This window comes from Taudactylus pleione, unplaced genomic scaffold (genome assembly GCF_031769625.1).
Source record: "Taudactylus pleione unplaced genomic scaffold, aTauple2 ptg000038l, whole genome shotgun sequence".
Lineage (NCBI taxonomy): Eukaryota > Metazoa > Chordata > Amphibia > Anura > Myobatrachidae > Taudactylus > Taudactylus pleione.
The window spans coordinates 5,478,394-5,493,567 of record NW_028284440.1 but is presented as its reverse complement, the minus strand read 5'-3'; the positions used below and the strand labels follow the sequence as shown (position 1 = coordinate 5,493,567).

The 15,174-nt window shown below is 44.0% G+C and overlaps 1 protein-coding gene across 1 annotated transcript in view; it reads right to left on the bottom strand.

Moving 5' to 3' along the window:
* Positions 1–15,174, bottom strand: part of TPH2 (tryptophan hydroxylase 2) — a 420,033-nt gene that overhangs the window by 383,954 nt on the left and 20,905 nt on the right. The window contains exon 2 of the mRNA XM_088452471.1: positions 3,859–3,999. Within this exon, the coding sequence (XP_088308597.1) occupies positions 3,859–3,999 (141 nt within the window). The remainder of the gene's footprint in view (positions 1–3,858; positions 4,000–15,174) is intronic.

Below are 15,174 nucleotides of genomic sequence, written 5' to 3'. Positions count from 1 at the left end.
GAAATCCCCATCCTGGGGCTGGACACTCAGAAATCCCTTAAGGGGCTGAGACTCTGGAGACATCCTTTGATGTTGAGACCTTAGAGACATCCTCTGGGGTTGAGGCTTTGGAGTCACCCCTCCTGGGGCTACAAAGGACTTCCCAACAGACGGTTGTAGTTGTATAGCTGTCAAAACTTTTGCCCCAAGCATGGGTGTATTCCGTAGTGTTTCTAGACCGCTATCAGGGGATAATGACCGTGACAAGGCATCAGTCTTTGGAAGGCAAGACACTTGACATTCCACACTCCATGACTGAACCTGCATAGTGTTCCAATCAATTCTGGGGTTGTGCTTACACAGCCATGGGTATCCGAGTATAACTTCATGGGAAGTCTTGGGTATAATGAAGAAACTGATATGTTCAACATGGAGGTCTCCAACACGAACTAAAACAGGTTGAGTTCTCTTAGACACAGTTCCATTACAAAGAGATTTACCATCAATGGAGGTCCAGGAGACAGAATGATGCAAGGAGCTGCAGGGAATTTGTAATTTATCTGCCAACCGAGACGATATGAAATTCCCCGCTGCCCCGGAGTCCAAAAGGGCAGACATAAACACAGGGCTAGAATTAATGTCTAAGGCTATGGACAACACAGAGTCAATACGTTTAGTGGACGGAAGAATTGCTCCTAGCTAAGTGCACCCAGAACTAGCTAGAAACGGGACACTCCCCGGCTTGCGGGTACAGGAAGCCACCAGGTGGCCCGAGTCTCCACAGTATAGACAAAGGTTCTCTTTAAAGCGTCTCTGTCGTTCTTCATTAGAGAGACGGGTATGATTTACCTGCATGGGTTCTTCCTCGGAAAGGGAGGGAGTGGACAGGTAAGGGAAGGGAAACGCTTAGCTCTGTGTTTTTCATCTTGGTGCTCTCTAAAGCGTATATCAACTTTATTACAAAGGGAAATGAGATCACTAAGACTAGAGGGTAATTCACGAGTCACTAGATCATCCTTTAAATGATCTGATAAACCTTGCCAAAAGGCCAATGTCAAGGCTTCTTCGTTCCACTTGAGTTCAGATGCCAAAGTCTGAAACTGAAGAACGTACTGGCTGACAGGACGGGTCCCTTGTTTTAACTTCATAATACTGGAGGAAGCAGAGGAAGTTCTTCCAGGCTCATCGAAAATCCTCCTGAATGTTGCTAGGAACTCTGGGTAATTGTCTGAACACTCCCAGAGCGGAGAAACCCATTCTAGGGTGGAGCCGGATAACAAGGACACAATGTAAGCCACTTTGGTCCTAGGAGCAGGAAAATTAGAGGGTTGCAAAGTAAAGTGCACATCGCACTGATTGAGAAATCCACGACACAGTTTTGGAGTACCATCAAACTTATCAGGTGTGGGAAGATGCAAAAGAGGAGTAGATACAGATGAAGAAATCACAGGAGTGGGGACAGGAGTAGCTGCAAGCACACTAGGAGCCGTTGAAGTAGCTTGTACAGTATCAAGGCAGCGTGCAATGTCTTGCACAAACTGTGCAATCTGTCGCTGTATAGTCTCCACACTCTCCAAGCGAGGTGCTATGCTCTGAATTAAATCCTGTTGTTTAGTAATCTCTTGCAGGAACTGAGCCACTTGGTGCTGCATAGCCTCCAGGCCTTCCAAACGGCCTGCGATACTTCGGAAAAAATCAGCTCCAGACTCCTGTTCTGTGGCCGGATCCATGGGGCCAGTGCAAACTGTTATGTTCTGGGTTGTTTGTGGACCCGGGGTGGTAGCAGGAGCGATCACAGAAGTGGGTTTGAATAAAAAAAATAGGTTTATTTAATATGTGCTTGAGTAGACATAAACTATGGCAGTAAATAAAAGTCCAGGAATATATAAATGTGAACAAGAGTTCTGTGGTGGGAGCAATGGGTTAATGTCCAGGTAGAAACAATTAGAGCTGTCCAGGTGTACAGGTAGTGAGACTGAAAATGATCAAGCAGGTATGCAGGTAGTGATGCAGGAAATAATAAGCCAGGTATGCAGGTAGTGAACTAAGGCAAATGAGCAGGATGTCAGCAGGCTCAGGCACTCAGGTATGGGCAAGGGTGATGGAGGAAGCGGGGTAGTCCAGCAGAAGCTAGGAGCTGACAGGCAGACTGGCAGACAGCGAATTCACAGGAACAGGATAACCACAGAGAACTCCCTCTCAGCTAGGCTGAGATACACGTTGCACTGGCAATGCAAGGGAGCTCTGAACTCCCTTAAATCCCCAGTGCTCAGCCGTGACTGGTCAGAGAGGAGCATGTGACACAACAGGATAGGGCAACTAGGTCACCTGACCGGAGACAAGATGGCGGCGCCCATGCCAGAACGGAACAGAAGCACCACCAGGCCTAACCAGATCAGAGGGACAGTATGCCCACACGGAACCACGCACAGCCAATGCTCCCCACCAGTCACCAGTGCCAGACGGGGAGGGGGGCACATTAATAGGTTATACAGATGGGAAGGAGGCCACAATAAAGAGTATACATATGGTGTGTGTGTGTGTGTGTGTGTGTGTGTGTGTGCGTGCGTGCGTGCGTGCGTGTGTGTGTGTGTGTGTGTGTGTGTGTGTGTGTGTAAACTTGGTACAATAATGGATTTATACATGAGGGAGGGGGATGTAGATTTTAGGTGCAATTGCCTAATGCCCATAACAGTTTTTTTTTTTTTTCTGCCATATGCCGGAGGCCACTTGCTTGTGTTGCCCCACCCAGGCTGAAAGGTAACAGACAGCTCCTATGAAAAATATCACCAAAATTGATCCACAGGGCGCTCTAATGAATGCTTCTCTCTCAAATCTCTCCCTTTGGTTTTTTCAATTTTCAATGGCACTCAAAAAAAGGGAAAATATTCCATAGTGTGATACAGTTAACACAAAACAACACAGTCTTATTTATGTAGGTGGGTCCCCTACCAAATGCGATGGTCTACAACAAAGGTAGACAAACAGTCATGGATCAGGATAATCTTTTCTGTATAGGTGTAATCCCCTCTTTTCACTTTTTCCTTTCAATGTGCCCATTCCATATGCAATCAATGTAATTTAAGAAGAAAAAATCTCCATAGTGTAATACTGCATTTAATGACGATTAAAAACACAAATAACAAAGTACATAAAATAGAGAAAAGGTGGCCTCTCACCAAGCATCCATGTCTACCAATGTTGTTAAAGTAGACAAAAAGGCAAATATAAGAAAGTCCACCCGGCGTCCCGGGTGTGCTCTCGAATCCAGGTGCAGGTGCCCCAATCCTCTTTAGGTTAGTCTCTTTAGGTTATACAGATGGGAAGGAGGCCACAATAAAGGGTATACATATGGGTGTGTGTGTGTGGGGGGGGGGGGGGTGTGTGTGTGTGTGTGTGTGTGTGTGTGTGTGTGTGAGTGAGTGTGTGTGTGTGTACTTGGTACAATAATGGATTTATACATGAGGGAGGGGGATGTAGATTTTAGGTACAATTGCCTAATGCCCATAACAGGTTTTTTTTTTTTTTTTTGCCATATGCCGGAGGCCACTTGCTTGTGTTGCCCCACCCAGGCTGAAAGGTAACAGACAGCTCCTGTTTATAGCACCTATGTAGTTTCTTCCCCGATTTTAGTCTGTATGCTAACAAGCATGGAACTGTACATTAGTGTTCTAATACTTGTCTGTCAACGCTGTTGTCTGTAAAAGTACACTATAATAATAGCAGAGAATAACAACATATTTCTGAGCAAAATATTCTTCCATGTAGGAGAACATGGATAATAGCTATCAATTTACTCTAGTAATGGGTGTTTTTTTTGTGAGCAATTCGTTGTTTTTTTTTGTATATGCCACAAATGAAACCAGATTTTAAACTTACCTTAAAAATTTTTAAATTTTGTAATAAGCCTCCAACTTCATTTTTCAGTGTGAGGACAACTGCTGTTCTTTCTATTTCAGCAGCTGGTTCAGCTTTGCTAGATTTGTTCTCATTAATTTTCACAGCATTCAATTTGTCTCGCTGCAAAAAATAAAAATAATAATACATTGATTGAAGGATGGCAAGCACATTTTTAAATAAAAAGTAAATGGTTACATAACACAGAAATGTAACAGACAAATTGCAGTACTCAGAATACACTCCGCTCAGTCTAAGGATAGCAAGTAATTTATGGGTGTGTACTGTATGTCATAGGAAGCAGATTTTTTCCATTAATTTAATTTAAAGCAACATTTTTACCTTTAATTTTTGTTTTATATATAGTGTTTTAAAAATTTTGACTTTTGGGCTGCAATTGATAAAAAGTAATTTCAGTTGCTTTAAAAGGGATTTCAGATTACTTTAATTTGGTCATACATTTCCTGAAGACCTTTCTAAATACAAAAATACAAAGTTCTGCACATATTCCTGATTTTCTGTGGATGGTCCTGTTGTCCTTAGAGAATCATAACTACCTACTGTAAGTGTAAGTCCCCATTGTCGGCAAATCTTTGTTGAACCCCAACAGGGTTGAGGTGCTATGCACATGCACTCAGTAGTGTACACGGGACCCTCCTAAGCTACCTTGTGCCGTCAGGTGGGTCCGTCCTCCTTTGAGGCGCCATGTTCTCCGAGATATGCAGTAAGATGCAATGGCACAGTGCCAGAGTGTTTGCTTTTACAAAGATTTCACTGGGAAGATGGCGCCATGTAGGAGGGACCCGCTTGCTGGCACAAGGTAAGTACACTCTGGCTGCAGGGTGTTCGGTCCGAACATGGGCACAGGTTGTGCGATTTTGGCCCCCCGGACACGGGGGCCCGGGTGCACCGCACACACCACACCCATTATAAATACTCCAATGCATGTGCTGCACAGTGGCGTATCTATAATGTGTGCAGGATGCACAGTGCTGTACAAATCAGTAATCACCAGGAAAATGGTGGCCATTTTCTCTGCAATCTGCACATGAGCAATAGAAAATCACAGATAAAAAGAAAATGTCCACTGCTCCATTGTCCTGGAGACCAGCGCATGCGCAGACGACAGTGCTAGAATCTAGGGCTGTAACTAGGGTGGTGTGACCTGTGTCATGGCACAGGGCACAGCAGGACAGGGGGCGCTGTTTGGGCCTGTCAATTGTCTATTAATTATCATTCTCACTTGTAGCTTCCTCTTATTTTATCCCCAGCATCTTCTGGCCACCCCTATCTCTTCTCTGGCCCTTCCCAATGAGGCCATGTCCCTTTTTCGGGTGCGTTATGTCCCTATTTGAAATATAGGGGGGGACCATTGCACTTTCTGGCACAGGGGACCAAAAAGTCTAGTTAAGGCTCTGGGAGGGAGCCTGGATGGAGACTGCAAACAGGTCCCCTCTTCGTATAATATGCTCCTGTGACTGGTTATGTGCATTTGACATCTGCTGCCTTAGGAGAGGATGCCACCAAGGATGGAGACACTATTGGATTTCACTGAACAGATAAGCAACGATAAATACCGATGGTATAATAGTACCACTGTGAGATTCAGTAATACTAAACGTAATATTTCTAATAATAACTAGAGCCCTAAGTAAAATAGAAGTAAATAACTCAAAACAAACATTCTCACCAAAAAAAAAATAAGAAAACAAACACACTTCGGCACGTAAGACATTTTCCAAAAAGTCATCATTACCATGTAGTTGCACCTCCCTATAGCAGGTTCAAAAGATACGCCCCCTAACCGATGCATTTGTGAGTATTAGGAGTTGTGAATTTCCCACATTGATGTGAACTTTTCCTACATGTTGTGTATTCAGTCGTAAGGGATGATGTATCAAAGTTATTTATGACTCTGCATAGTCACATATGCGTGCACTTGTTTTCTGAGAATGCAACGAGCAAATTTATACAAGAGCTGTTATGCAAACAGCCATACAGTCAAATCTGTATCAGCCCCCTTATGCAGAAGGGATCCATTCAGTGTACTTTTTTTTTTTATTATATTTATGTTTTTTTTTTTTATTTCAAACTTATGACATCTTCAGGATCAAAGAAATAACAAATAATGCTGGGCATACACTGTGAGATGAAACGTCTGTCAGACATCAGATATCATGGGCCATATACTGAGATATTTCAGTGTATGGCCACACAATATCTGTGTTCTTCCCCTGTCAAGGAAACATTTCCCCATTGCAGCCCTCTGACGGGCAGCATACACTGCAAAATGAGGCCAGCCAATTACACTAGTTTTGCCACTACTAGTTTTAAGAAGTCTCTGTATCTGGCATGTGAATATGTGTTTTTGCCTAATTTAGGAACGCTGAATTCAGTGGAAAAATCAGATTTTCTTTATCATGTCACATTTATTAGATTAACACAAATAACAAAAGCAGTAATAGCTATATCTGAAAAAAGTAATAAGTGAAAATTTCAACATAAAAATGTAAAGTCACTTTGTTTTAGGGATGTAGGGTGCGGGCGCTTTCCGTTTGTACAGTGTCTCATTAGTCTCTCTAAAAAGGAACCAGTAGTAGTCCCCCATTATTGAAGGGTCCCAGCATCCTTGGTAGTGATGCTCCATTGTCAGAATGTCTTGGTGAAAACGTTCCCCTTATTCATCACTTACACTACCCAGTTTGTCTGAATCGGTATTTGATGCCGGCGGTTGTTTAGCCGCTTGATCAAATACCGACAGCGGCAGCCCGACGGGTCGGAATCCCGACAGCATCAGGGAAGTAGTCTAACCCTCCCCTCTCCCCCCCTAAGGGGTGCCTAAACCTACCCTTCCCAATTAATGCTTAAACCTAACCTCCTCCTGTTAGTGCCTAAACCTAACCCCCCCTCCCTGCACCCTAAACCTAACCCCCCTAGTGGTGCCTAATCCTAACCCCCCCTTTCACTACCTTAACCCTTCCCGAGAGGGGGGGTGCCTAACCCTAAGTCCCCCAGGGTCCCTAAGCCTCCCCCCCACCCCCGCGGCTACACCATAAGATACCCGGCTTACCTTCGTTCAGTAAGCCAGGTTTCGGGATATAGTAGTGGGGCTAATGATAAGCATCAGGATTTCAACACCTATCTTCAGTCCCATGTCGGGATGTGGCTTTCGGGATATCGGCAGGCGGGATAGCGCCCGACGGTATCCTAACTACATCCCCAGTTTGTCAGGGAAAAAGTCTAGATGGGAATGTAAAATTGAATTTTAAGTTTACATTCTACAACCCATATACTTGTAGTTGTCCAATAATTAATTCACAATAGACAGGTAGTAGGCCTCTTTTCTGTTCTCTAAGAATCCACGCACCACAGCCTTGAAGGAGGACCAAGAAGCAGACTCAATTTCTGGCACTTTAGCATTAAATATTTAATCCACCATAAGTTTGCTTATTTGGGGGGTAACAAATATGCCTTCTTTTAGCTTCGCTTCACTTCACTTCAGAAACTTTTACTTCTGATAACTGAAAGTCTAGCCTTCTTTATCCAGAGCTTTCATGACATTCTTCATTAGGCCCAACTTGTGAAGCGGAGGTAAAATTATTTTATGCAGCTTTTTTTCTCTGCAAAAACATAGGTTTCTCTCTCTGGCTACTTCTTTGTGATATAGTGGTTTTTAGTGTCTCTGCTGTCCCATGAACACAGAAAACAGCAGAACTTTGTGAATCCATCTCGCACACCTAACATCAGTGCAACTACCTTTAAGTCACAACACAGATTCCATCCATAATCCTTATACTTGATTCTCTCCAACAACACAACCATACTTTCATAAGTTTCTTTCATGTCCACTGAATAGGCCACAGGCACTGAAGGGAGTTTGTTACCATTATGAAGTAACACTGCGTTCAGACTACTCTTCAAGGAACCCACAATCAGTCGCCACTCACACGGATTGTGATGAACACCTAACACAGGGACAGGTTCATTACGGTTTGCAACTGCAACAGCGTACGCAAGCGGCCAATGGTATGCGTATGCAGCGCAGTGAATGTGCGTGAGTTGGCATTGCGGTCACCTCCGCAGATACAAAGCTATCTCCGATCAAGGGACTGGACGTCAGTGTTTGAGGATGGTTACGGGGGGGTGGGGGGTGGTAGGAGAAACGCAGGCATGCCTGTCCGTTTGAACGTAGTTGCATGGGCGTGCATAAATTAGCCACTGCACCAGCATACACAGCTTGAGTACGCACTGCGTGCGACGAGGTTAGCAATTTCTGAGCAAGATCAGACTTCTTGTAATTGTGCGTGAGGGGCCGATGTTACTCGATGTTCCCGATGTATGTACGCAGAACTGCAAGGTAGTATGGATGTGCAAAAGCGGTAGTGGGCGTCTCTATGGTGGATTTGCAATTGCAAACATTAGCTTATTTTTGCAGCAAGTCTGCATACGTAACTGCAGCTGCGATTGCAATAGCGGTCTGTAGTGAATCAGGCCCTCAGTCACTAAACTGTTACCATCAGTACACACACATTGCATTTTTCTTTTCAAATGAGGGCAAAGAAAAAGTTTCTTGTTCTAAATTTTGAAATTGTCATACCTTTAGCCAGAGGATTCCGCTGTTGCAGCCTACAACCCAAACATTTGTCTTGTTGTTTTGACAGTTTCAAGTCACAAACTAAATCATTTAATTATTCCTGTTCTATGATGTGAGGGGATTTGTCTTAAGTATTTGAGTGATACAATTTCTGTATTTTCTGACTCGCTTTTCTCTGATGTGCCCGATTCACTGGTACACACACGAGGTACAGGAACAGGCAGCCCTTCTTCATAAGGCACAGGATTTAGCTCTTAAGACACTTCGGAATATTTGTCCTTAGTGCTACTGAAATGCCCAGTAATACTAGTTATAAAAAAAAAAAAACAGTCACTACAGTGGTCCTTAGGCTCACGCCATACCATTGGGACAGTGAACGGCATTATACGTTGATTTCCTATCAACCATTATGTCAGATTAGTTACGCAGGTTATGCAAGAAATAATCCTGGTCAGCAAGAGCACAGTCAGTGAGCACTGTTGGGACCATAATCCAGAAGTGGAAAGAACATTTCACCATAAACCGGCCACGACCAGGTGCTCCTCGCAAGATTTCTGACAGAGGAGTGAAAAGAATTATCAGAAGAGTTGTCAAAGAGCCAAGGTGCACTTGTGGAGAGCTTCAGAAAGACGTGAAATTAGCAGGTAGAATGGTTTCAAAGAAAACAATGAGTAATGCACCCAACCGCCATGGCCTGTATACACGCTCACCACGCAAGACTCCATTGCTGAAGAAAAAGCATGTTTAAAGTTTGCTGCACAACATTTGTACAAGCCTGTGAAATACTGGGAGAATATAGTCTGGTCAGATGAGACCAAAATTGAACTCTTTGGATGCCATAGTACACACCATGTTTGGAGGAGAAATTACACTGCACATCACCCAAAAACACCATACCAACAGTGAAGTTTGGAGTTGGAAACATCATGGTGTGGGGCTGTTTTTCAGCATACGGTACTGGCATACTTCATATGATTGAAGAAAGGATGAATGGAAAAATGTACAGAGAAATTTTTGATAAAAATCTACCAGGATGCTGAAGATGAAATTGAGGGTGGACATTTCAGCAAGACAATGATCCCAAACACACAACCAAGGACACTCTCACTTGGTTTCAGAGAAAGAAAATAAAGCTGCTAGAATGGCCCAGCCAATCACCTGACTTGAATCTAATTGAAAATCTATGGAAAGAACTATAGATCAGAGTTCATAGAAGAGATACACAGAACCTTCAAGATGTGAAGACTGTTTGTGTTGAAGAATGGGCCAAAATCACACCTGAGCAATGTATGTGACTAGTTTCCCCATATTTTATCCACTGTGTGTATATCTACTATATAAAAGCGAAAGTTTGTCCTTCTGTCTTTCTATACAAATCCACAGCTTACAAGCCAAGATCGTAAAATTTTACATACGAGCATGTTAAACAGGCCGGAGGCAACTAAAAATTTTAAATCGAAATTACGGTGAATTTTTAATTAATTAAAAAACACCATTTTTGCATAGCATTCGCCCTCTACAGGATAGGTACGGAATAAGCAAAGGATTTAGCTTATCTACTATTTTTTCTTTTCTATCTCTACTATCTACTATATAAAAGCGAACATTTGACCTCCTGTCCTTCTGTATTTCTATACAAATCCACAGTTTACAAGCCACAGTTTACAAGCCAAGATTTCTCATGGTTCTACACCTAAAACACCAAAGAAGAATAAAAGCATTGTCCTGTTTGGTTTATTGTTATATGCAGATTTGGACACCATTCTTCTTGGGCCATCTACAAGGTCAATAATAAAAATATAAACATGTTATTTTTGTTTAATTTCATAATTTTATTTTAGAACATGCATTTTGCTACATACTAAGAAATTATGGAATTTTATTCTGTAGCATATAATCTAAGTCTCTGAACATCATTTACTATGGCTCTCAGGTGGAGTTCACAGTACCTTTTAAATGCTGTATGAATTTATAACCACTATTGATATTAAGCCAGGTTTATTATGAGTCTGAATATGGTAAAAATTGCTATTTGCATCCATGAGGAGAGATCCATCTGATTTACAATCAGGCCCATAAAGATTGCAACTATACTGGGATGCAAAAACGCAGCCCTACAGCACAAATTTTTATTTATACTTGCTCATGCATGAGCTTACACAACTAGATGGTGTCAACCAAACTTTTTTATCTACCTCCTTGGTTGCTGGACCGCACTATGGAACACACAGAGGATACTTCCGGTTCATTCCTTTGTCAGCCCCTGAAGGGTAAAACCGATTGGTTGAATCTTATACACCGTGGAGACCCTGAATGCCGGCAACAGTTGCAAAAGGAACTGGAAGTAGTTGCTGTGCATTTCATAGTGCGATCCAGCAACCAAGAAGTACACAGTCATCCTGGTATCAGAGCAACAGAAGCTATTGGCTGTGTTTACACTGTACATCTTTTCTATGCTTCTATCTCCGAAGTTTGCTTTACACTGTTAAGGGTCCTACTTCCTTTGAAGACCTTAGGACTGTGGATGGGGAAGTTTGTCACACTTTTCGTGAGGCCTGCATAAGGAGAGGTTTATTGGAGGATGATGTGTAAACAAACATTCTTAAAATCCCGGGCAACGCAGGGTAGTGTATGTATATATATATATAATATATTGTAGCAAGGTCGGGGAACTGGTACCATCTCCTGGGGTAGATGGCACTGCGCAGCAGCTGAGAAATCACACAAAGTCCACTGGTCTGGTGCAACTGGCCACCGCCAGTTTTATTAGGCAACTAAAAATAAACAGAAATAAACACCTTGCCGTCTGGCTCTAACTATACAGAAATAGTCCTAGCTCACTAATAAACAAAGTATAAGAAGGCTTTTTCCAGGTTTAGTTTTTACCTGATTCTCCCACAGACACAAAAGACTGTCCTTTCCCCAGGCAGTGTCTCCCTCTAATGATCAGCCTCACACCACTAAAAAACAGCCACACAGCTGAAAACCCTAATTAGCCTCCTGTGCAGCTAATAACCCCAAAACTCCTAACACAAACACTTTCCTGAGATTTCAAAAGACATAGGTCAGGAATCTAGGGCAAATATACCTGCCTTCCACTATGATGACCACCAGTGACCTTGTCACATATATCTATCTATCCATCTATCTAGGGATGTGTGGGTTGTGGGGAGGAGGGGTCGAGGTGGGGGCCCCTGAGATATCAGTGTAACGGGCATGAAGATTTCTGTTGCTGGCTCTGTAAAAGGGAGGGGCAGACAAACAGGTGTGACACAGATGGGGTAGACAGGGAGGAAGGAACATTTACTAGCAAGTTAGGACGAGAGCTGGAAGGCTTTAATGAATTAGTGGGTCTTGAGAGCCCGTTTGATTGTAGTGAGGTGGAGAGGGAGAGAGTTCCAAAGATGGGGAGCAGCACAGGCAAAATCTTAGAGGCGGGAGTGGGAGGAAGTAATCAGTTGGCATGAAAGGCGGTGTGCATTAGTTGAACGAAGAGGGTGGACAGGAGTGTGAAGGGAGATGAGATCAGAGATGTAAAGGGGAAAGGATTGGGTAAGGGCCTTGTAAGCGTGAGTACCTTGAATTGGGTTCTGAAAGGGAAGGGGAGCCAGTAGAGGGCTTGTAGGAGAGGAGGCAGATGTAGAGCGTTTGGAGAGGAAGATGAGCCGAGCAGCAGCATTGAGGAGAGACTGGAGAAGAAAGAGATGGGAATTGTGGAGGCCAGATATGAGGAGGTTACAGTAGTCCAATCTGGAGACGACCAGTGAGTGTATGAGGGTTTTAGTAGCATCCTGGGTGAGATAGGGTCTGATATTGGAAATATTTTTCAGATGGAAACGACAGGACTGCGAGAGGTACTGGACAAGGAGAGTCCAGGATAACTCCAAGATAGCGCACTTTCAGACTAGATGAGATCATTGTGCCATCAGTTGATAAATAGTGGGAAGTGAGGTTATTGGGAGGGTGGGAAGACTATCAGCTCAGTCTTCGATATATTACATTTAAGAATTGCTGGGAAATCCAGGAAGAGATAGCAGAGAGACAGTTGGAGATACGAGTCAGTAGAGAAGGGGAGAGATCAGGGGAGGAAAGGTAGATCTGAGTATCATCAGCATAAAAGCAAAAAGGCTTCTTTTACTTTTTACACACCCACGAATTTTAGCGGCTGCCATTACTTATGTACTTACAACCAGCGCAAAAATTTACTCACGAAGATAAGAAATAATGTACACAAGAAAAGAATACCACTGATTTAAAATTGGAGAAATGAAGACCTAGGTAAAATCGTCACTTGCAGTGGTCACTGCCGGTGGTGTGAGGGCCACATATCTCCTTACGGTGATCGGCCATGATCCAGAGTGCTGTGACACAGAGACAGAGCCTCTATCACGAAGCAGCCCACTGAGAGAACACCCCCAGTTACTGATGGTCATGGTACAGTCTGGGAAGCTTCCTGCTTACTTAAGCCTCAGCATGCAGGCCGAGAGCTGGGACAGGAGCTAGCTAAGAGGAGGGTTCTGCCCCAGAAACAGCATATAAGGGTGAATGAAGAAGATGAGGATGGGGATGGGGATTCTGAAGACAGAGGATGAGGAGTCTGGGCATAACACGTACCCCATAGTGCAGACAGAAGGGAGTCTTGTCAAACACTAGCGGTGTGCACCGGCCACTTTTCGTGTTTTGGTTTTGGATCTGGATCTTTCTTCGTGTTTTGGATCTGGATTGGTTTTGCCAAAACCACCCTTCCGTGTTTTGGGATCTGAGTTTTGTGTTTTGGATCTGTATTTTTTTTTAAAAAAGCATAAAAACAGCAAAAATCACAGAATTTGTGGGTTTTTCTGCTCCTATGCTATTATTAACCTCAATAACCTTAATTTCCACTCATTTCCAGTCTATTCTGAACACCTCACAATAGTGTTTTTATGTCCAAAAGGTTGCACCGAGGTAGCTGGATGACTATGCTAAGAGATACGAGTAGGCGGCACAAACACGTGGCCCATCAAGGAGTGACACTGCAGTGGCAGACAGGATGGCAGTTTGAAAAACTAGGCCCCAAACAGTACATAATGCAAAGAAAAAAAAAAAGAGGTGCAAGATGGAATTGTCCTTGGGCAATCCCATCAACCCTTATGTTGTATAAACAGGACATGCACACTTTAACAAACCAAACCAATCATTTCAGCGCCAGGGTCTGCCACACAACTGTGGCTGAAATGATTGGTTCGTTTGGGCCCCCACAAAACAAGCTGGCAATTAATCTGTCCCTGCACAAACTGGCTCTACAGAGGCAAGATGTAGTCCTCATCCACCGATTCCTCACCCTCTTCAGTGTTGTGTACATCCTCATCCTCACAGAGTATTAATTCGTCCCCGCTGGAATCCACCACCATAGGTCCCTCTGTACGTTCTGGAGGCTGGTCTCTCTGGAAGAGTTGATAATTCATTGTTATGAACATCATCTTCTCCACATTTTGCTGAAGCAACCTCCTACGCCTTTCGCTGACAAGGTTCCCGGCTGCACCAAACACTCTTTCGGAGTACACACTGGAGGGGGGGCAACTCAGGTAAAATAGAGCCAGTTTGTACATGGGCCTCCAAATTGCCTCTTTTTCCTGCCAGTACAGGTACGGACTGTCTGACATGCTTACTTGGATGCTGTCACCGATGTAATCCTCCACCATTCTGTCAATGGTGACAGTATCCTATGCAGTTACAGTAGAAATGTCAGAAATTGTTGCCAGGTCCTTCAGTCCAGACCAGATGTCCAAACTTGGTCCTGCCTGCCCTGCATCACGGCCAGTGGGTTGCTTAGGATACCTAAGTTTTTTCCTGGCAGCCCCAGTTGCGGGAGAAAATGAAGAAGGAGCTGTTGACGTGTCACGTTCCGCTTCAGCTGACAGTGTTTTCACCAGCAGGTCTTTGCACCTCTGCAGGCTTGTGTCGGTCGGAAAGAGAGACACCACATAGGCTTTAAACCTAGGATCGAGCACGGTGGCCAAAATGTAGTAGTCTGATTTCAACAGATTGACCACCCTGGAATCCTAGCAAAGCGAATGAAGGGCTTCATCCAGAAGTCCCACATGCCGAGCGGAATCACTCCATCTTAGCTCCTCCTTCACTTTCTCCAGCTGCTTCTGCAAAAGCCTGATGAGGGGAATGACCTGACTCAAGCTGGCAGTGTCTGAACTGACTTCAAGTGTGGAAAGTTCGAAGGGCTGGAGAACCTTGTACAACACGGAAATCGTTCTCTACTGCGCTTGAGTCAGGTGCATACCCCCTCCTTTGCCTATGTCATAGGTGGATGTATAGGCTTGAATGGCCTTTTGGTGCTCCTCCATCCTCTGAAGCATATAGAGGGTTGAGTTCCACCGCGTCACAACCTCTTGCTTCAGGTGATGGCGGGGCAGGTTCAAGAGTGTTTGCTGGCGCTCCAGTCTTCGGCACGCAGTCGCTGAATGGCGAAAGTGGCCAGAAATATTTTGGGCCACCCAAAGCATCTCCTGCATGCCCCGGTCGCTTTTCAGAAAATTCTGCACCACCAAGTTTACTGTGTGAGCAAAACATGGGACGTGCTGGAATTTGCCCAGATGTAATGCCCGCACAATATTGGTGGCATTGTCAGATATTACAAATCCCCAGGAGAGTAAGTGGGGTAAGCCACTGGGCAATGATTTCCCTCAGTTTCTCTAAGAGGTTGTCGGCGG